At 46.5% G+C, this 23,335-nt stretch overlaps 2 protein-coding genes across 4 annotated transcripts in view; one reads left to right on the top strand and one right to left on the bottom strand.

Annotated features, from left to right (window-relative positions):
- LOC125447186 (synembryn-A-like) overlaps nucleotides 1-4,247 on the top strand; it is a 38,329-nt gene extending 34,082 nt beyond the window's left edge. For all 3 annotated transcript variants that reach the window (XM_048521392.2, XM_048521391.2, XM_048521390.2), the window contains one exon: nucleotides 597-4,247. In XM_048521392.2, the coding sequence (XP_048377349.1) occupies nucleotides 597-720 (124 nt within the window). In that variant the 3' untranslated portion in view covers nucleotides 721-4,247. The remainder of the gene's footprint in view (nucleotides 1-596) is intronic.
- Nucleotides 1-23,335, bottom strand: part of LOC125447187 (achaete-scute homolog 2-like) — a 75,184-nt gene that overhangs the window by 41,347 nt on the left and 10,502 nt on the right. The gene's annotated exons all lie outside the window — the stretch shown is intronic.

The following is a 23,335-nucleotide window of genomic DNA, read 5'->3' as shown; positions in this document are numbered from 1 at the left end:
CAGCACTTATTGTCTATTGTGCTCTGGTTTCCTCCCACAGTCCAGAGATTTGCAGGCTAGGTGGGATGGCCATGCTAAATTGCCCATAGTATTCAGGGATGCGTAGATTGGGTGGATGGGTCTGGGTGGGATGCTCTGAGGGTCAGTGTGGACTTGTTGGGCCGAAGGGCCTGTTTCTCCACTGTAGGGGTTCTATGAAAGTCCAGATCAACCACGATCTAACAAAGTGGACATACAGGCACTCGAGATTGAATAGTCTCCTCCTGTTTTATCTTTCCTTCTCCCTCCCAGTTTATCCCTCTCCATAGCCATCATGCTGTTTCATTTGCTCCTTCTTCTCACTCTCTTCTAAACCCATTCTTTCTATTTGCCTCCCTCACCTCATGTCTCCCTCGCCCTCTCCTCTCACCCTCTCTCTCTGCTCTCTGTCTGTCCCAATCTTGCTGTCATCTCCCACACTATCTCCATCCCTGTGCTTTCTCCCCTCTCCTTGTCTCTTTACCCAACCCATTCTCTCTGGCTGATACCACCCCCCCCTCCTCCCCCAGATCCCTGTTCTAATTTTCTTAATGCATTCTTATTTCTGCTTATTGTAGAGAACAAATTATCCAGCCAATGGGAGTAGGCTGTGATGGGAAACTCACACCATTGGACGAGACAGTGCAACAAATGGCAGAACAGATATCGTTTCATTCAGACTCTGATATGGAGTTAGACTGAGAGGATGTGACAGAAATGCAAACAAAATATTGGTGAACCTGCCAATAGCCAGTGATGAACTCAATGGGATTGGGGCCCAGGGATATTCATCAACAAACTGTGAAGAACAATCTTCCAAGAGTGAAGATAGTCAAAGGAATATTTTGTAAAAAAGGAGCTAAACTTTCAGCACAGTCTTTAGCAGAGGGAGAGGAAAACTTAGATTTTAGGACCTTTTGCTGATCTCTGTTTTGTGGGCCCTCTTTGTTATACTTTTGGGTCCCTGCGTTCAGTTTGTTCTCAGTTGTCAATGCTCAGCAACAAGAGTAAGCTTATCTTTCTAAGTGTGCTATTCTCTTACCCTGATTCGAAATGCTTCATGTTTCCTTGGGATGTTGTGTTGGGGGGGCGTAGTGGGGTTTGGACAGTGTTGAGAGAGAGCAATGGAATCCACCAGCCACTCATCAGGAAATTTACACTTGTAAATTCGCTCTGAGTGCATCTCGCTGACGATAATTGATTTGGAACCCCTTCCTCAATTCTTTTGTCCCATCCTTTGAGATGCTCCTTAAAACCTGCCTCTTTGATGTCACTTGGAGACATTGAGCTTTTTGACAGGGCCAAGAAAGGCCCTTTACATCCACAATGATCAACAAATTTCTACCAATTCTGATCCTATTTCCTGGCACTTAGCCCTTGGTCCTGTATACAGTGGTGTTTCGAATATTAATGTAAATACTTCTTTAATGTTACTAAAGCTCCTCCCTCTACCACCCTGTTTCTTCTAAAATTTCCACTCTAAACCTCCTGCTCCTTGTTTTAAAAACTGCACCCCCTGGTTATTGACACCTTTACGAAGGGTAAAGGTTTCCAATTTGTCTCCTCCCCTCAAAACTATGTGGCATCTCAACCAGGTCTCTCTCTCTGCCTTCTTATTGTGCTAATATCTCCTCTGTGACTTCATGTAATGATTAATTTAATAACATTCCAGTGGGATGTCTCACGATGCTAAGGGAGTTATGTTGACTCTCACATTCCACGCACTTTCCCCGTTTTCTGTTGCATGATCTATTGCCCATTTTCCATGCCATCCCCTGAGAGAGGGAGGGGCTGTGGTTTGGGAGGGGTTGTTAAACTCCCAACATTTCCCTTCCACCTACTGGGGACCTCAGAGATCTGCCACCATGCTGTGAACCCAGCCTCCAGTAGGTCATTAGAGCCATAAAGATGTACAGCATGGAAACAGACTGTTTGTTCCAATTTGTGCACACTGACCAGGCATCCTAAGTTAATCCAGAGATAGTAAGAACTGCTGATGCTGCAGTCAGAGATAAGAGTGTGGAGCTGGATGAACACAGCAGGCCAGGCAGCATCAGAGGAGCAGGAAAGCTGACGTTTTGGGTCAGGATCCTTCTTCAGAAATCCCCATTTCTGAAATACCAATTCTGAAAAAAAATCTATTTTCCTCTGGGATGAGGAGAGATTCCTTTGCTCAAAAAAGCATTTAAAAAATGTTCAGTCCACCTTCAATAAGGTCACACTGATCAAATTGTGGTCTTGGTCCTGCTTTCCTGTCTGTCCCCATAACTTGTGATTCCCTTATCAATTCAGGACTATCTCTAACTTGGCTTCAAAGTGGTAAGCCATTATTTTTAAATTGTATCTCTTGGTTTAGCAATCCCTAACCAACAGAAACATCCTCTCAGTATCCACCCAAGTCAAGGCCCCCCACCGTCCCCACCTCCAGGATCTCGTATGTTACAAACAGATCAGTCTTCATTCTTTTAAACTCTAATGGACACAGGCCCAATCTGCTACACCTTTCCTCAGAAGTGATCTCCCTCATCCCAGGAATCAGCCAAATGTGTCATTCCTGATACACTTTCATCTCTCCTTAAAGAAAGAGAGGCACAAATTCAACACTTTTGTTCACACGTTCACCAGGAAAGGGTGCAAGATGCCAAACTTTAGAAAGGGACAAAGGTATAATGAACTTTGGTTCATGAGTGCTGGGCTGAAAACTTTGACTTCCTGTCTCTTTGTGGCAATGTTTAATGTTAACATGGAGATGGTGGAGAGGAAGTTTTACGCTGTATCTAACCCCATGCTGCCCCTGTCTTGGGAGTGTTTGATGGGGACAGTGTAGAGGGAGCTTTAGATTCAATTTAGTGAATAGAAAAAGGAACATAGTAACTTCTGGATGACAAAAACCCATCTTGCATCCAAGTGAACAAAATATAATGGGAGCGAAATATTTGCAAGAAGCAATATCACAGATGTTTTAACAAGAAAAGACCAAAGATTGGGAAGGATGTGTTTGATGGCATTTAAGAATTGTGCAATGAGGTTAGGAAAAAAAGAAAGAATACAAATTTATAGTATTTTCCATGACTAAGGGATGCCTCCAACTATTTTACAAACAATTTAGGACCTTTGTAGAAATGTAGTAATTGTTCTAACATCGCAACCAGTTTCCACACAGCAGATCCCACAGGCAGCAACGTTACAATCACTGGATAATCTGTCTTAGTGAAGTCTATTTAAGGATAATTATTGGCCAGGACAGCAGGAGGTGATCCAGGCACATGTTTCAGGGACAAGTGTGTAAATCATGTTTTGAGTTTTATGCCAATCTGGGATTTAAAAAGAACAGAGCAATAGCAACCATGTAGCCGCTGTGAATTGTTGTAAGCAGCCATCTGGCTCATGCATGTCCTTTAGGGAAGGAAACTGCCATCCTTACCCAGTTTGGCCTACATGTGACTCCAGACCCTCAGCAATGTGGATGTCTCTTCATTGCCTTTTGAAATGTCTGAACACGCTGCTCGAGCCAAGGGCGGTTAGGGATGGACAACAAGCACTGACCCTGGTCATGAATAAAATATAAATCAAATCAAGGCTGTGGCATTTTTCTTTCGAAATCCAATTGGGATCCTAGTATATCATCTTATTGGAAAGACGGTGTCTCTGATAATGCAGCATTCCCTCAGCGCTGCATTGGAGTGTTATCATGGATTCCACGCTGTTGTCTGAAGAGAGACTCAAAATTGTCTGACTCTGGGGCGACAGTGTTCTCCACTGGGCCATGGCAACCAGTGATGGCTCTCAGAAACTGAGGAATCACAATATAATTCTCTGCTTTGCCATGGCAATCACTCTTCCCCAACCCACCCACGGCCCCACCTTAGCTTCGAAACCCCGCCTGGGTTCCACTTCCCTTCTGCCCGCCTACCACGCACAGTGACTCTCTTGGGTGTCTCCTGTCTCCTTCGCACTGTTGCTGTCACTGCCTTCCCCTGTACATTTGTCACAGTTTGAATTTGCCTATCGCCTGCTAACTGTCATATTGCAACATCGTGGCACTCACAACGTGTGAGGAAACTGGCCAATAGAGAGTTTGCAAGAGAGATTCAGTAGCAATGTCTCAGTATTCTGATATTAAACTCTTTCAGATTTGTACAGTCGATGCACTGAAGATGTGGAATATGATATGTCTGGTCAAATATGTTTCTTTCCTTACTGTGGAGCTAAATAAATCATTGCATTCATAGCTGTTTCTGCAGTCAATTATTTGCCCAAGTGTGGACAGGTCATCCTAGAGTCAAAACAACAAGGGGCTTTTGCATGGCTCGCGATTATAGAGTCTTCCAACGCAGAAACAAACCCTTTGGTCCAACTCATTCCCACTGACCATACATCCCAAACTGACCCAGTCCCATTTGCCAGCATTTTCCCAGGGCTGAAATGGCTAGCACGAGGGGTCATAGTTTTAAGCTGGTTGGTGGAAAGTATAGAGGGGATGTCAGAGGCAGGTTCTTTACGCAGAGAGTTGTGAGAGCATGGAATGCGTTGCCAGCAGCAGTTGTGGAAGCAAGGTCATTGGGGTCATTTAAGAGACTGCTGGACATGCATATGGTCACAGAAATTTGAGGGTGCATCCATGAGGATCAATGGTCGGCACAACATTGTGGGCTGAAGGGCCTGTTCTGTGCTGTACTGTTCTATGTTCTATGTTCTATGTTCTATTTGGCCCGTATCCCTCTAAACCCTTCCTATTCACATACCCATCCAGATGCCTCTTAAATGCTGTAATTGTACCAGCCTCCACCACTTCCTCTGGCAGCTCGTTCCATACGCGCACACACCCTCAGTGTGAAAAAGTTACCCCTTATTGGGAATTCTAAAATCATGAGGGGTATAGATAAGGTGATAGCAGGTTCTTTTTTTTCCCTGTGGTGGGGGATTTCAAACTTTGGTATATACTTTTTCAGAAGTGAGGAGAAAGATTTTAAAAAGGCGTGAGATGCAACTTTTTTTTTACAGAAAGTGGTTTGTGTGTGGAATGAACTTCCAGAGGAAGTGGTCGGTGCAGGTACAGTCACAACATTACATTTGGATCAGCTTGTGGATAGGAAAGGTTTGGCTGGATGTGGACCAAGCACAGGCAGGTGGGGATTCGTTTAGTTTGGGATTTTGAGCGGTATAGACTAGTTGGACCAAAGAGATTGTTTCTATGTCTCTTTTGACTCGGGTCCTTAATAAGTCTTTCCCCTCTTACCTTAAACCTATTCCTGTTGTTTTGGACTCCCCTACCATGAGGGAGAAAAGACCTTGGATGGTCATCCTATCCATGCCCCTCATGATTTTATAAACCTCTATAAGGTCACCCCTCAGCCTCCAATGCTCCAGGGAAAATAGCCCCAGCCTCTCCCTGTAGCTCAAACCCTCCGACCCTGGCAACATCCTTGTTCACCAGGACGTTTTTCAGGTTGTTCTTTGCAAATTCAAATTATTGGAGGCTACAGCACAGGAAAAGACCCAACAGCCCATCACGTCCATGCCAGTCAAAAACGACTACCTAACAGTTCATCCACTTCACCAACACCTTCCACCCCAACCTTCAGTTCACCTGGGCCATCTCCAGCACATCCCTCACCTTCCTGGACCTCTCAGTCTCCATCTCAGGCAACCAGCTTGTAACTGATGTCCATTTCAAGCCCACCGACTCCCACAGCTACCTAGAATACACCTCCTCCCACCCACCCTCCTGCAAAAATTCCATCCCCTATTCCCAATTCCTCCGCCTCCGCCGCATCTGCTCCCACGACAAGACATTCCACTCCCGCACATCCCAGATGTCCAAGTTCTTTAAGGACCGCAACTTTCCCCCCACGGTGATCGAGAACGCCCTTGACCGCGTCTCCCGCATTTCCCGCGACACATCCCTCACACCCCGCCCCCGCCACAACCGCCCCAAGAGGATCACCCTCGTTCTCACACACCACCCTACCAACCTCCGGATACAACGCATTATCCTCCGACACTTCCGCCATTTACAATCCGACCCCACCACCCAAGACATTTTTCCATCCCCTCCCCTGTCTGCTTTCCGGAGAGACCACTCTCTCCGTGACTCCCTTGTTCGCTCCACACTGCCCTCCAACCCCACCACACCTGGCACCTTCCCCTGCAACCGCAGGAAATGCTACACTTGTCCCCACACCTCCTCCCTCACCCCCATCCCAGGCCCCAAGATGACATTCAACATCAAGCAGAGGTTCACCTGCACATCTGCCAATGTGGTATACTGCATCCACTGTACCCGGTGTGGCTTCCTCTACATTGGGGAAACCAAGCGGAGGCTTGGGGACCGCTTTGCAGAACACCTCCGCTCAGTTCGCAAAAAACAACTGCATCTCCCAGTCGCAAACCATTTCCACTCCCCCTCCCATTCTCTTGATGACATGTCCATCATGGGCCTCCTGCACTGCCACAATGATGCCACCCAAAGGTTGCAGGAACAGCAACTCATATTCCGCCTGGGAACCCTGCAGCCATATGGTATCAATGTGGACTTCACCAGTTTCAAAATCACCCCTTCCCCTACTGCATCCCTAAACCAGCCCAGTTCGTCCCCTCCCCCCACTGCACCACACAACCAGCCCAGCTCTTCCCCCCCACCCACTGCATCCCAAAACCAGTCCACCCTGTCTCTGCCTCCCTAACCGGTTCTTCCTCTCACCCATCCCTTCCTCCCACCCCAAGCCGCACCCCCCGCTACCTACTAACCTCATCCCACCTCCTTGACCTGTCCGTCTTCCCTGGACTGACCTATCCCCTCCCTACCTCCCCACCTACACTCTCTCCACCTATCTTCTTTACTCTCCATCTTCGGTCCGCCTCCCCCTCTCTCCCTATTTATTCCAGTTCCCTCCCCCCATCCCCCTCTCTGATGAAGGGTCTAGGCTCGAAACGTCAGCTTTTGTGCTCCTGAGATGCTGCTTGGCCTGCTGTGTTCATCCAGCCTCACATTTTATTATCTTGGAATCTCCAGCATCTGCAGTTCCCATTATCTCTGATACCTAACTATTCTAACCCCATTTTCCAGCCCTTGGCCCTTTGCCATCAATGCTTTGATATTGCTATACTTTTGAAAATTATGACGGTTTCTGCCTCTCTCATCCTTTCAGATAGCGAGTTCCAGATTCCCACCACCCTCTGGTGAAAACATATTTCTCACATCTCTTCTAATCCTTCTGCTCTTTCCCTTAAATCTATGCTCCTTGGCCATTGGCCCCTCCATTAAGGGGAAACGTTTCTCCCTGCCTCCCCTATCTATGTGCCTCACAATATTATTCATCTCAATCATGTTTGCCTTCAATTTCCCCTGGTCCAAAAGAAACAACCTCAGTCTGTCCAATCTCTCTTCGTAACTGTAACTCTCCGACCAAAGCAACATTCTGGTAAATCTACGCTACATCCTGTCTGAAGTTGGAGGTCTTTCTGCCAAAGTGCAGCAAGGGTCCATTCAGTTATCATCTCGTTGCCTCATGGTTTGTAAACAGTGTCCTGCATCAGGAAGAAATGCCTTTGGTTTTTACAGGGAATGGCAGATTCCAACACTTAATATTCTTGATATGCAAAGTCAGCACAGGACTGCTTTGGTAACTGTTATTGTAGATAAATATTTCATTATGAATGAAGGAAATCTTTGTAGTAAAAAAGAAAAAATAAATCCTTGTGGATAGCACGTGCTCAGCCCATCACTTGAGAGAATTTCCATCCTGGGACATTGACGATGTTTGCAGTAAAATCAAACACAGCATGAATTACACAGCAGTACATGATCTCTCCCGCTGCCAAGTCTTTTTAATGCAAGAACCTGCAATTCTCGCTCTCCCTGTGTCTTGATGCTATGTTAATGCATTGTTTCTCTGGGAAAGGCTGCTTTTTATCACTGGGTGTTTACTTTCAATGATGCAGAGAAATGGAATGAGTCAATCTTCACAATTCGAGTGTGTGCTGTATTGCCCTGTACTGATGATCAACGTGTTGTATTGTCCACTCATTATTTTCTACTGTCCTTTAGTGTCCCACACTGCCCAAAAATGTCCTAAACTGCCCAATAGAGTCATCCAGCGATAACAAGAACAACAGATTCAGGACCATTCTTCAGAAATTCTGAAGAAGGGTTGGGACCCTAAAGGTCAACTTTCCTGCTCCTCTGATGCTGCCTGGCCTGCTGTATTCTGCCAGCTCCACACTCTGTTGTCAATAGAGTCATTCGCTGTCCCGTAATGTTCCGAACTAATCAAACATATCTTGTGCTGCCCGATAGTGTCCTACAGTGACTGATAATGACCTACACTGCCCTACATTGTCCTACATTGACCGATAGTGTGCTACACTGATCAATAGTGTTCTACGCTGCCCAATAGTGTTCTACACTGACCAATAGTGTCCTACAGTAACTGATAATGACCTGCACTGCCCTACATTGTCCTACACTGACCAATAGTGTCCTACACTGCCCGATAGTGTTCTACACTGCCCGATAGTGTCCTACACTGACCGATAGTGTCCTACATTGACCGATAGTGCCCTACACTGACCAATAGTGTGCTACACTGACCGATAGTGCCCTACACTGACCAATAGTGCCCTACACTGACCGATAGTGTGCTACACTGAGTGATAGTGCCCTACACTGACCAATAGTGCCCTACACTGACCGATAGTGCCCTACACTGACTGATAGTGTGCTACACTGACCGATAGTGTCCTACACTGACTGATAATGTCCTACACTGCCCGATAGTGTCCTACACTGACCGATAGTGCCCTACACTGACTGATAGTGTCCTACACTGACTGATAATGACCTACACTGCCCTACATTGTCCTACACTGACCAATAGTGTGCTACACTGATCAATAGTGTTCTACGCTGCCCAATAGTTTCCTACACTGATCAATAGTGTTCTACACTGACCGATAGTGTCCTACACTGACCGATAGTGTTCTACACTGACCAATAGTGCCCTACACTGACCGATAGTGCCCTATACCGACCGATAGTGTCCTACACTGACCGATAGTGCCCTACACCGACCGATAGTGTGCTACACTGACCGATAGTGTACTACACTGCCCGATAGTGTTCTACACTGACCGATAGTGTACTACACTGACCGATAGTGCCCTACACCGACCGATAGTGTGCTACACTGACCGATAGTGTGCTACACTGACCGATAGTGTCCTACACTGACCAATAGTGTGCTACACTGACCGATAGTGCCCTACACTGACCAATAGTGCCCTACACTGCCCGATAGTGTTCTACACTGACCGATAGTGTCCTAAACTGACCGATAGTGCCCTGAACTGACCAATAGTGTGCTACACTGACCGATAGTGCCCTACACTGACCGATAGTGCCCTACACTAACCAATTGTGCCCTACACTGACCTATAGTGTGCTACACTGACCGATAGTGTTCTACACTGACCAATAGTGACCTACACTGACCGATCGTGCCCTACACTGACTGATAGTGTCCTACACTGACCGATAGTGTTCTACACTGACCAATAGTGCCCTACACTGACCGATAGTGCCCTATACCGACCGATAGTGTCCTACACTGACCGATAATGCCCTACACCGACCGATAGTGTGCTACACTGACCGATAGTGTACTACACTGCCCTATAGTGTTCTACACTGACCGATAGTGTCCTACACTGACCGATAGTGCCCTACACCGACCGATAGTGTGCTACACTGACCGATAGTGTACTACACTGACCGATAGTGTCCTACACTGCCCGATAGTGTTCTACACTGACCGGTAGTGTCCTACACTGACTGATAGTGCCCTACACTGACCAATAATGTGCTACACTGACAGATAGTGTCCTACACTGACCGATAGAGTCCTACACTGACCGATAGTGTGCTACACTGACCGATAGTGCCCTACACTGACCAATAATGTGCTACACTGACTGATAGTGTGCTACACTGACCGATAGTGCCCTACACTGACCAATAGTGCCCTACACTGACCGATAGTGCCCTACACTGCCCGATAGTGTTCTACACTGACCGATAGTGTCCTAAACTGACCGATAGTGCCCTACACTGACTGATAGTGCCGTACACTGACCAATAGTGTGCTACACTGACCGATAGTGCCCTACACTAACCAATTGTGCCCTACACTGACCTATAGTGTGCTACACTGACCGATAGTGTGCTACACTGACCGATAGTGTTCTACACTGACCAATAGTGTCCTACACTGACTGATAGTGTCCTACACTGACCGATAGTGCCCTACACTGACCGATAGTGACCTACACTGCCCGATAGTGTCCTACACTGACCTATAGTGCCCTACACTGACCGATAGTGTGCTACACTGACCGATAGTGTACTACACTGACCGATAGTGTCCTACACTGACCGATAGTGTTCTACACTTACCAATAGTGTCCTACACTGACTGATAGTGCCCTACACTGACCGATAGTGTGCTACACTGACCGATAGTGCCCTACACTGACCAATAATGTGCTACACTGACCGATAGTGCCCTACACTGACCGATAGTGTGCTACACTGACCGATAGTGCCCTACACTGACCAATAATGTGCTACACTGACCGATAGTGCCCTACACTGACCAATAGTGCCCTACACTGACCGATAGTGTGCTACACTGACCGATAGTGCCCTACACTGGCCAATAATGTGCTACACTGCCCAATAGTGTCCTACACTGACCAATAGTGTCCTACACTGACCAATAGTGTGCAACACTGACCGATAGTGCCCTACACTGACCAATAGTGCCCTACACTGCCCGATAGTGTTCTACACTGACCGATAATGTCCTAAACTGACCGATTGGGCCCTACACTGACCAACAGTGTGCTACACTGACCGATAGTGCCCTACACTGACCGATAGTGCCCTACACTAACCAATTGTGCCCTACACTGACCGATAGTGCGCTACACTGACCGATAGTGTTCTACACTGACCAATAGTGACCTACACTGACCGATCGTGCCCTACACTGACCGATAGTATCCTACACTAACCAATAGTGTCCTACACTGACCGATAGTGCCCTACTCTGACCGATAGTGTCCTACATTGACCTATAGTGCCCTACACTGACCGATATTGTCCTACACTGACCAATAGTGCCCTACATTGACCAATAGTGTCCAACATTGACCGATAGTGTCCTACACTGACCGATAGTGTGCTACACTGCCCGATAGTGCCCTACACCGACCGATAGTGTCCTACACTGACCAATAGTGTCCAACATTGACCGATAGTGTCCTACACTGACCAATAGTGTCCAACATTGACCGATAGTGTCCTACACTGACCAATAGTGTGCTACACTGACCGATAGTGCCCTATACCGACCGATAGTGTCCTACACTGACCAATAGTGTCCAACATTGACCGATAGTGTCCTACACTGACCAATAGTGACCTACACTGGCCGATAGTGTCCTATACTGCCCGATCACATCCTACACTGACTGATAGTGTCCTAAACTGACCGATACTGCCCTACACTGCTCAATAGTGTCCTACACTGACCGATAGTGCCCTACACTGACCGATAGTGCCTACACTGACCAATAGTGTCCTACACTGACCAATAGTGTGCTACACTGACCGATTGTGCCCTACACTGCCCAATAGTGCCCTACACTGACCAATAGTGTGCTACACTGACCAATAGTGTGCTACACTGACTGATAGTGCCCACTGACCTATAGTGCCCTACACTGACCAATAGTGCCCTACACTGACCAATAGTGTGCTACACTGACCGATAGTGCCCTACACTGACCAATAGTGCGCTACCCTGACCAATAGTGCCCTACACTGACCAATAGTGCCCTACACTGACCAATAATGTGCTACACTGACCGATAGTGTGCTACACTGACCGATAGTGTGCTACACTGCCTGATAGCATACTGCACTGACTGATATTATCCTATAGTACCTGATAGTGTCTTACACTGTCCGATAGTGTCCTATGCTACCACATAACTGTGCTACATTGTCCAATAATGTCCTCCAAAACCCTAGAGTATCCTACACTATCCAATGAAATTGTCCTCTGTCTGATACCATATCCACTGATAAAGGGTGTTTACTGATGTCTATATTGGGCTAGACAGTTTTAGTCATGTCACCATTAAAGGGGGAGTGCCAGACAAACCTTTACAATTATTTTCAAGCAACTCAGCAAGGTGACCACATAGTTGTCCTTTTCTCTGAAACATTCCCAACAAATTTTCCCCATTGTGGCCAGACGGATGCAAATCCAATGCCCACCAGGATGACCTCAATGGCTCAGAAATCGAGCAGGATGTGTTCCTGCTCTGTGGAGCTTGACGCCACCTCCTCCTCACCCATGGATTGTGCAATATGATCAGGCAGCTCAAACAAAATTATATCAAATGGCAGGGAATGCTTGAGGGGCTGAGTGGCCTCTTTTGGCCCCTATTTTGTACATTTGTATGGGCCACTGAGTTCCTACTATCTCAAAACAAAATAGAGATGCAGGGCCAGATGATGCGTTGTAACTGCATGATGTAGGAGCTGGACCCCACAATGTAGACCCCATTGTGGTTGATAGTGACCACATGTGTAGCAAGAGCTGGTTGCTTGATGAACTCCGACACAGAGCTGATGAGCCGAACACTGTGACACATCAGGGAGGGGGAGACTTATTTGGATGCTGTGTTTCATGAGGCAGCCATAACCCTTAGATTAGCTACCTCAAATCCTGTCAGTGGTCAGGGAAGGGGGAGTGTGACTATGAGCAACGCAGGTGGAGCGATCAAGGACTGATGCCCCTGAGTTTGTCTAACAGGTTTAAGAGTCTTGTAACCTGTACAGATGTGAGTGGGGGCTGTAGGAAGGATGAGCAAACTGACCATAGCTAGTACGGGAGCCATTGCATGGGAGAAATGTAGTTGTAATTGGGAATAGAGTAGCCAAGAGAATACACACTGTTCTCTGTGGCCAGGATTGAGAGTTCTGAAGAGTGTGTCGCCTACCTGGTGCACCAGTTCAGTATATCTCATTCGGGTTGCAGAGGAACTTGGAGTAGAAGGGGAAATGGTCCAGTTGTCATGGTCGATGTAGGCCCCAAAGGTATTGGTAGGAAGAGGAAAGAGTTTCTCAGAGGGAATATGAGCAGCTAGGGGTTAAATAAGGAGAAAGCAAAACCAAAAAAGTATTAATCTCTGGATTACTACCTGAGCCACGAGCTCATTGGCACAGAGTCAATGAGATTAAAGAGGAAAATGCCTGGATCAAAGATTGGTGGAGGAGAAACAGGTCTGAAATCATGGAACATTGGCACCAGGCCTGGAGAAGTAGGGAGCTGTTCCGCTGGGACGGGCTCCAGCTGAATCATGCTGGGACCAATGCCCTGGCAAAATGCATAAGTAGGCAGTGGATAGGGGTTAAAACTAAATAGTGGTGGTGGAAGCGGTCAGCTGCATGGAAAATTGTGGAAAAATGTTAAAGGAGGGGAGGGGTTCAGCGGAAGTTATTAAAGTTTCCAGAACAAGGGATAGGACAGACAGTGTGGAAAGGGTCAGGGATTTAACTTCAGGCGCAGCAGATAAGGGGACAGCTGTGAGAGGGGCACTCCCTCAGCACTCATCCTCAGTTTGGTCTGGACACTGGACTGTTTATTAACAGGCTGGTATAGGTGCTGACTATTGCTGGTGTCACCACAAACCACATTTGTAGTTAGCAAGCTCCTGGTACATAACTGAATCTTTAAGAGGCATTGGAATAGCCCAGGTAGTTTGTATTAGGAACTTTGTCCTTGATGCTTGTTTAGCCAAGAGTACTGAACATTTCCACAGGGCATTTGGGTGTTAACTGGGTGAGTCACTTACTTATTCATTGAGGGATGATCTATTTACAAAAATATCTCTGCATCTTGCATAAAGTGCCCTCGAGCTAGCTCATATTAACAATTAAATACATTTCATTTTACACTGACTCAAACTCAACTCTCACAGATCTCACTCACAGTGAAACAATAAGAATCGTGCATTTGAATAGAACTTTGCACATTCTCAGAATGCCTGAGTGAACACTGCTAGTCACTCTCAAGGTAAATACATCCATTAATTTTCACACAATAAACATGTGAACCTTCAAATAAATTGCTTGATCCATTACCACGATAACAAAGTGTGAAGCTGGATGAACACAGCAGGCCAAGCAGCATCTTAGGAGCACAAAAGCTGACGTTTCAGGCCTAGACCCTTTGGTCCATTACCACGACAGTTTTCAGATATTTCAGCCCAACTCAAAACATTAACTCTGTTTCTCTTTCTCCGTGGGTGCTGCCAGATCTGCTGAGTTTCTCCAGTGCTTTCTGTTTTGTTTCAGATTTCCAGCATCTGCAGGATTATAACTTTACCATTTCAGTCTTCTCCAGATTGGACTGTTTTGTGAGACCAGCACTTTATTGCAAGACTGCACACACTGTATTGAACTCAGATGACTTTTTGTGTGGTGTGATGTTTCGACTAAAACTAGCACAAATTTGATGTAATTCCCTGCAAAGATCAAATCTGGGATGACTGCATTTCCTGGAGAATGAGCCCAGGGTCTAATTCGCTGTGTTGGGGAGATTAGTTTTGGGGTCGGAGGGTCGCGTCTAGAGGTGACAGTGGTACACACTTGAATATTTTCCTGAACACGGGGAAGAAGCATAGAAACATAGAAAATAGGAAGAGGAACAGGCCACTCGAACTGCTTTGTCACTCAGTATGATCATGGCTGATCATCCAGCACAGTAGTCTGTTCCTGCTTACTTCCCATACCCTCTGAATCTTTTAGCCCAAAAAACCAGAGCCAAATCCTTCTGGAAAATTTTAACTACAGAGGGAAGTGATGGCCTAGTGAAGTTTTACCGCTGGACTGTTAATCCAGAGACCCAGGTAACTTTCTGGGGGACTGGTTTTGAATCCTGCCACAGCAGATGGTAGAAATTGAATTCAATAAAAAATACCTGGAATTAAGAGTCTAATGATGACCATGAACTCATTGTCAATTGATGGAAAAACCCATCTGGTTCACTAATATCCTTCAGAGAAGGAAACTGCTATCCTTACCTAGACTGGTGCACATGTGACTCCAGACCCACAGCAATGTGGTTGACTCTCAACTGCCCTCTGGGCAATTAGAGATGGGTAATAAATGCTGCCTAGCCAGAGCTGCCGTCATCCCATTAATGAATAAAAAATAATCTCCCCAGTATGTCTCACTACGATGCTGACTGTAGTGCACTCTCTCCTTAGTTTATCTCACTCAATGCTGACTGCAGTGCACTCTCTCCCCAGTCTGTCTCACTACGATGCTGACTGCAGTGCACTCTCTCCCCAGTCTGTCTCACTGCGATGCTGACTGCAGTGCACTCTCTCCCCAGTCTGTCTCACTGCGATGCTGACTGCAGTGCACTCTCTCCCCATTCCGTCTCACTACGATGCTGACTGCAGTGCACTCTCTCCCCAGTCTGTCTCACTACGATGCTGACTGCAGTGCACTCTCTCCCCAGTCTGTCTCACTGCGATGCTGACTGCAGTGCACTCTCTCCCCATTCCGTCTCACTACGATGCTGACTGCAGTGCACTCTCTCCCCATTCCGTCTCACTACGATGCTGACTGCAGTGCACTCTCTCCCCAATCCGTCTCACTGCGATGCTGACTGCAGTGCACTCTCTCCCCATTCCGTCTCACTACGATGCTGACTGCAGTGCACTCTCTCCCCATTCCGTCTCACTACGATGCTGACTGCAGTGCACTCTCTCCCCAGTCTGTCTCACTGCGATGCTGACTGCAGTGCACTCTCTCCCCATTCCGTCTCACTACGATGCTGACTGCAGTGCACTCTCTCCCCATTCCGTCTCACTACGATGCTGACTGCAGTGCATTTGGTTTACCTCACTTGATGCTGACTGCAGCGCACCCTCTCTTTAGTTTATCTCACTACGATGCTGACCGCAGTGCACTCTCTCCTTAGTTTATCTCACTACGATGCTGACCGCAGTGCACTCTCTCCTTAGTTTATCTCACTCGATGCTGACTGCAGTGCACTCTCTCCCTTACTTCTCATGCACTCATGGGCTGGAGGTATTTTCATAGCTTATTGGGAGACCAGACAGAGGCACAGTTTAATATTTCATCTGAAAAATGGTGCCTCTGACAGTGTAGCACAGCCTCAGCTCTGTACCAAAATGTCAGCTTCTTAGCAACACAACATTGAAGATTGGAGCATGAGTAGGCCATTCAACCCCTTAAGCATGGTCCATCATTCAACATGATCATAGCTGGTGGAGCTAATGTCAAAATCCCTCCCCCCACATATGCCTTGATTCTTTTAGCCTCAAGGGCTATATCTACCTCCTTCTTGAAAACACAAAACATTTTGGCCTTGGCCGTTTTCTGTAGCTGAGAATTCCACATGGTCCCCATTCTCTGCTTCCTCATCTCAGTCCTAGTGTCCCTGCTGACTATATCTGCGGGAAGTGCACCCAACTCCAGCTCTTTGAAAACCGTGTTAGGAAACTGGAGCTGGAGCTGGATGAACTTCGGATCATTCGGGAGGCAGAGGTGGTTATTGAGAGGAGTTACAGGGAGGTAGTCACTCCTCAAGTACAGGAAAAAGGCAGATGGGTTACGGTCAGGGGACAGAAAGGGAACCGGCAGGCAGGGCAGGGATCCCCTGAGGCCATTCCCCTCAACAATATGTATACCGTTTTGGATACTGTTGCGGGGGACGACTTACCAGGGGAAAGCAGTGGGGCACGGGTCTCTGGCACAGAGTCTGTCCCTGCTGCTCAGAAGGGAAGGGGGAAGAGGCGCAGAGCATTAGTCATTGGGGACTCCATAGTTAGGGGAGCAGATAGGAGGTTCTGTGGGGACGAGAGAGACTCACGGTTGGTGTGTTGCCTCCCAGGTGCCAGGGTGCGTGATGTCTCTGATCGTGTTTTTGGGATCCTTAAGGGGGAGGGGGAGCAGCCCCAAGTCATGGTCCACATTGGCACCAACAACATAGGTAGGAAGAGAGATGGGGATTTAAGGCAGAAATTCAGGGAGCTAGGATGGAAGCTGAGAGCTAGGACGAACAGAGTTGTTGTCTCTGGTTTGTTGCTCGTGCCACATGCTAGTGAGGCGAGGAATAGGGAGAGAGAGGAGCTGAACACGTGGCTACAGGGCTGGTGCAGGAGGGAGGGTTTTGGATTCTTGGATAATTGGGTCTCTTTCTGGGGTAGGTGGGACCTCTACAAGCAAGATGGTCTTTATCTGAACCAGAGGGGCACCGATATCCTGGGGGGGAAATTTGCTAAGGCTATTCGGGTGGGTTTAAACTAATTCAGCAGGGGGATGGGCACCAAAATTGTAGTTCGACTATAGAAAAGGTTGAGAGTAGGGTGGTCTGAAATAAAGTTTCAGGGAAGCAAGATGGCACCGGCAAGCAAGAAGTTGGTTTGAAGTGTGTCTACTTCAACGCCAGGAGTGTCCGGAATAAGGTGGGTGAACTTGCAGCATGGGTTAGTACCTGGGACTTCGATGTTGTGGCCATTTCGGAGACATGGATAGAGCAGGGACAGGAGTGGTTGTTACAGGTTCCGGGATTTAGATGTTTCAGTAAGAACAGAGAAGATGGTTAAAGGGGTGGAGGTGTGGCATTGTTGGTCAAGGACAGTATTACAGTTGCAGAAAGGATGTTTGGGGACTCGTCAACTGAGGTAGTATGGGCTGAGGTTTAGGAACAGGAAAGGAGAGGTCACCCTGTTGGGAGTTTTCTATAGGCCTCCGAATAGTTCCAGAGATGTAGAGGAAAGGATAGCAAAGATGATTCGCGATAGGAGTGAGAGAGACAGGGTAGTTGTCATGGGGGACTTCAACTTTCCAAATATTGACTGGGAACACTATAGTTCGAGTACTATAGATGGGTCAGTTTTTGCCCAGTGTGTGCAGGAGGGCTTCCTGACACAGTATGTAGATAGGCCAACAAGGGGCAAAGCCACATTAGATTTGGTACTGGGTAATGAGCCCAGCCAGGTGTTAGATTTGGAGGTAGGTGAGCACTTTGGTGATAGCGATCACAATTCTGTTATGTTTACTTTAGTGATGGAAAGGGATAGGTGTATACCACTGGGCAAGAGTTATAGCTGGGGGAAAGGCAATTACGATGAGATTAGGCAAGATTTAGGGAGCATAGGATGGGGAAGGAAACTGCAGGGGATGGGCATATTAGAAATGTGGAGCTTATTCAAGGAAAAGCTCCTGTGTGTCCGAGATAAGTATGTACCTGTCAGGCAGGGAGGAAGCTGTAGAGAGCAGGAGCCGTGGTTTACGAAGGAAGTGGAATCTCTGGTCAAGAGGAAGAAGAAGGCTTATGTTAGGATGAGATGTGAAGGCTCAGTTAGGGCATTTGAGGGCTACGAGGTAGCCAGGAAAGACCTAAAGAGAGAGCTCAGAAGAGCTAGGAGGAGACATGAGAAGATGTTGGCGGATAGGATCAAGGTAAACCCTAAGGCTTTCTATTGGTATTTAAGGAATAAAAGAATGACGAGAGTAAGATTAGGCCCAATCAAGGATAGTAGTGGTAAATTGTGTGTGGAGTCAGATGAGATAGGGGAAGCGCTAAATGAATATTTTTCAACAGTATTCACTCTAGAAAATGACAATGTTGTCAAGGTGAATACTGAGATACAGGCTACTAGACTAGGAGGGATTGAGGTTCACAAGGAAGAGGTATTAGAAATCCTTCAGAGGGTGAAGATAGATAAGTCCCCTGGGCTGGATGAGATTTATCCTCGGATCTGCTGGGAAGCCAGGGAGGAGATTGCCGAGCCTTTGGCATTGGTCTTTAACTCGTCATTGTCTACAGGAATAGTGCCAGATGACTGGAGGATAGCAAATGTGGTTCCCCTGTTCAAGAAGGGGAGTAGAGACAACCCTGGTAATTATAGACTAGTGAGCCTTACCTCAGTTGTTGGTAAAGTGTTGGAAAAGGTTATAAGGGATAGGATTTATAATCATCTAGAAAAGAATAAATTGATTAGGGATAGTCAGCACGGTTTTGTGAAGGGAAGGTCGCGCCTCACAAACCTCATTGAGTTCTTTGAGAAGGTGACCAAACAGGTAGATGAGAGTAAACCGGTTGATGTGGTGTATATGGATTTCAGCAAGGCGTTCGATAAGGTTCCCCACAATAGGCTATTGTACAAAATGCAGAGGAATGCGATTGTGGGAGATATAGCAGTTTGGATCGGAAATTGGCTTGCTGAAAGAAGATAGAGGGTGGTAGTTGATGGGAAATGTTCATCCTGGAGACCAGTTACTGGTGGTGTACCGCAAGGGTCGGTGTTGGGTCCACTGCTGTTTGTCATTTTTATAAATGACCTGGACGAGGGCGTAGAAGAATGTGTGAGTAAATTTGCAGACAACACTAAGGTTGGTGGAGTTGTGGATAGTGACGAAGGATGCTGTAGGTTGCAGAGAGACATAGATAAGCTGCAGAGCTGGGCTGAGAGGTGGCAAATGGAGTTTAATGCAGACAAATGTGAGGTGATGCACTTTGGTAGGAGTAACCGGAAGGCAAAGTACAGGGCTAATGGTAAGATTCTTAGTAGCGTAGATGAGCAGAGAGACCTCGGTGTCCATGTACACAGATCCTTGAAAGTTGTCACCCAGGTTGACAGGGCTGTTAAGAAGGCATACAGTGTTTTAGCTTTTATTAATAGAGGAATCGAGTTCCGGAACCAAGAGGTTATGGTGAAGCTGTACAAAACTCTGGTGCGGCTGCACTTGGAGTATTGTGTACAGTTCTGGTCACCGCATTATAAGAAGGATGTGGAAGCTTTGGCAAGGGTGCAGAGGAGATTTACTAGGATGTTGGCTGGTCTGGAGGGAAGGTCTTACGAGGAAAGGCTGAGGGACTTGAGGCTGTTTTCATTAGAGAGAAGAAGGTTAAGAGGTGACTTAATTGAAACATATAAAATAATCAGAGGGTTAGATAGGGTGGATAGGGAGAGCCTTTTTCCTAGGATGGTGACTGTGAGCACGAGGGGGGCATAGCTTTAAATTGAGGGGTGAAAGATATAGGACAGATGTCAGAGGTAGTTTCTTTACTCAGAGAGTAGTAAGGGAATGGAACGCTTTGCCTGCAACGGTAGTAGATTCGTCAACTTTAGGTACATTTAAGTCGTCATTGGATAAGCACATGGACGTACATGGAATAATGTAGGTTAGATGGGCTTGAGATCGGTATGACAGGTCAGCACAACATCGAGGGCCAAAGGGCCTGCACTGTGCTGTAATGTTCTATGTTCTATGTTCTAAAAGGTTTACCCCTTACCTTTAAACTATGACCCCCTTATTCTTAACTTCCCCACCATTGGGAACATCCTTCCTGAATGTAACCTATCTACTCCTGTTGGAATTTTATAAGTTTCTGTGAGATCCCACTCATTTCCCTTAACTGCAGTGACTATTATCCTGAGTCGATCTCTCCTCAAACGTCAATCCTGCCATCCCAGGAGTCCGTTTGGTAAAACTTCATTCCACTCCCTGTGTAGCAAGAACATCCTTCCTTGGGTAAGGAGACCAAAATTGCACTTAATACCCCAGGTATGGCCTCACCAATACCCTGTACAGTTGCAGCAAGACATCTTTGTGCCTGTACCTGATCCTCTCGCTGTGAAGGACAACAAGCTGTTTACCTTTGTCACTGCCTGCTGTACCCACACACCTTATTTTCAGCAAAGAACACCCAGGTCTCATTGAGCATTCTACGCTCTCAATTTACAGCCAGTCAAAAAATGATCTACCCTCCTACTTTTGCTACAAAAGTGGGTAGCCTCATATCTGCCCACACTATACTCAGCCTGCTATTCATTTTCCCACTCAGCCTATTCAAATCACACTGAAACATCTCTGCATCCTCCTCACAGCGCACCCTCCCACCCAGCTACGATAATTTTGAGATGTTACATTCAATTCTCTTCTCTAAATCATTAATATCCAATGTGAATAGCTAGGGCCCTAGTACTGATTCCTGCAGTACCCCACTACTCACTGCCTGCCACTCAGAAAAAGACCCATTTGTTTCTGAGATAACACGGTGTAGAGCTGGATGAACACGGCAGGACAAGCAGCATTAGTGGAGCAGGAAAGCTGACACTACGGGTCTGGACCCTTCTTCAGAAATGGGGGAAGGGAAGGGGATTCTGAAATAAATAGAGAGAGATAGGGGGAGGTGGATGGGAGATGGATAAAGGAGCGGATAGGTGGAGAGGAGACGGACAGGTCAAGGAGGTAAGATGGATATTTGTTTCCTATCTGCCAAACAATTCCCTGTCTATTTCAATACATCACCCCCAATCCCATGTGCTTTAGCTTCACACATTAATCTTTTATGTGAGACTTTGTCAAAAACCTTTTGAAAGTCCAAATAAACCACATCCTCTGACTCCCCGGATCTATTCTATTATTTATATTCTCGAATAATTCCAGATTTGTCAAGCATGATTGACAACATAAAAACAGTGAAACAGAGTTAGATATTAACATTTTATTAGCTTTTTGAAAGTCTTTTTGTACTTATCCACCATGGTCTAGTTACTTCTGCCCCTTCCTATTCGAAAACGTAAATCGGTATATCTTTCTTAGTTCAAACTGAATGACTGACATATACTACAGGGGACAGTGCTGGCCTAGTGGTATTAAAGTCATAGAGTCATATAGTAACACAGCACGAAAACAGGCCCTTCGTCCCAAACACGCCTGTGCTGAACATGGTGCCCACTCAGCTAGCTCCACCTGCCCACATTTGGTCCATATCCCTCTAAAAACTTCCCATCCACGTACCTATCCAAGTGTTTCTAAGAGTTGCCATTGTACCTGCCTCAACTATTTTCTCTGGCAGCCCATTCCATATACGCACCACTCTGCATGAAGAAGTGGCCCCTCAGGTCCTTCTTAAAGCTTTTCTCCCTCAACTTAAACCTATCTCCTCTAGTTTTCAATTCCCATTCCTGGGAAAAAAAGACTATATGCATTTGTCCTATCTATGCCCCTCATGATTTTATACTTCAATAAGGTCACCCCTCAGTCTCCTGCATTCCAAAGAATAAAGTCCTTTCCCGGCCAACCTCTCCCTATAACTCAGGCCTTCTTGTCCTGTCTTCATAAATCTTCTTCGCATACTTTCCAGTTTAACTATGTCTTTCCTATAACAGGGTGACTAAAAATATGCACAATACGCCACACCGATGACTTATACAACTGCCCCGACTCCTATACTCAGTGCCTTGACCGATGAAGGCCAGCAGCTAAATGCCTTCTTCATCACCCTGTCTACATGTGACGTTGCTGTCAATGAATAATGTACTTGTACTCCTAGGTCCCTCTATTGCACATCACTCCTCAGGACCTCACCATTTACTGTATAAGTCCTACTTTGGTTTGGCTTTCCAAACTACAGCACCTCACACTTATCTCTATTGAATTGCATTTGCCAACCCTCAGCCCACTTCCCCATCTGATCAAGATCCCTCTACAATTTGTGATAACCTTACTTCCTAACAATGAAACCTCCTAATTTTATATCATCTGCAAACTTACTAATCATGCCTTGTACAGTCACATCCAAATCATTTCTATAAATATCAAATAACTAAGGTTCCAGCACTGACCCCTGTGGTACACAGCTAGTCACAGGCCTCCATTCCGAGAAACAACCTTCAACCTCTACTTCCTACCATCTAGCTAATCTTGAATCCAATTAGCCGGCTCTCCCTGGATCCCATGCGACCTGACCTTTATGACTGGCCTGCTTGCGGGATCTTGTCAAAGGCCTTACTAAAGTCCATATAGACAACATCCACTGCCCTAACCTGATCTATCCTCTTGGATACCTCTTCAAAAAATTCTATTGCTGGACTGTTTATCCAGAGACCTGCATAATATTCTGGTGACCTGACTTCAAATCCTGCCATAGCAATTGGAATTTAAATTCAATATAAATCTGGAATGAAGAGTTTAATAATTATCATGAAACCATTGTCAATTGTCAGGAAAAGCCCGTCTGGGTCACTAATGACCTTTAGGGAAGGAAAGGGCCATCCTTACCTGGTCTGACTTACATGTGACTCCAGACCCACAGCAATGTGATTGACTCTTAAACTGCCCTCTGGGTAATTAGGGATAAGCAATAAATGTTGGCCCAGCCAATGATGCCCTCATCCTGTGAATGAATTTTAA

The sequence above is a fragment of the Stegostoma tigrinum genome, chromosome 38 (assembly GCF_030684315.1).
Source record: "Stegostoma tigrinum isolate sSteTig4 chromosome 38, sSteTig4.hap1, whole genome shotgun sequence".
Lineage (NCBI taxonomy): Eukaryota > Metazoa > Chordata > Chondrichthyes > Orectolobiformes > Stegostomatidae > Stegostoma > Stegostoma tigrinum.
The sequence above is the reverse complement of the archived record's forward strand: the minus strand, read 5'-3'. Positions and strand labels throughout refer to the sequence as shown.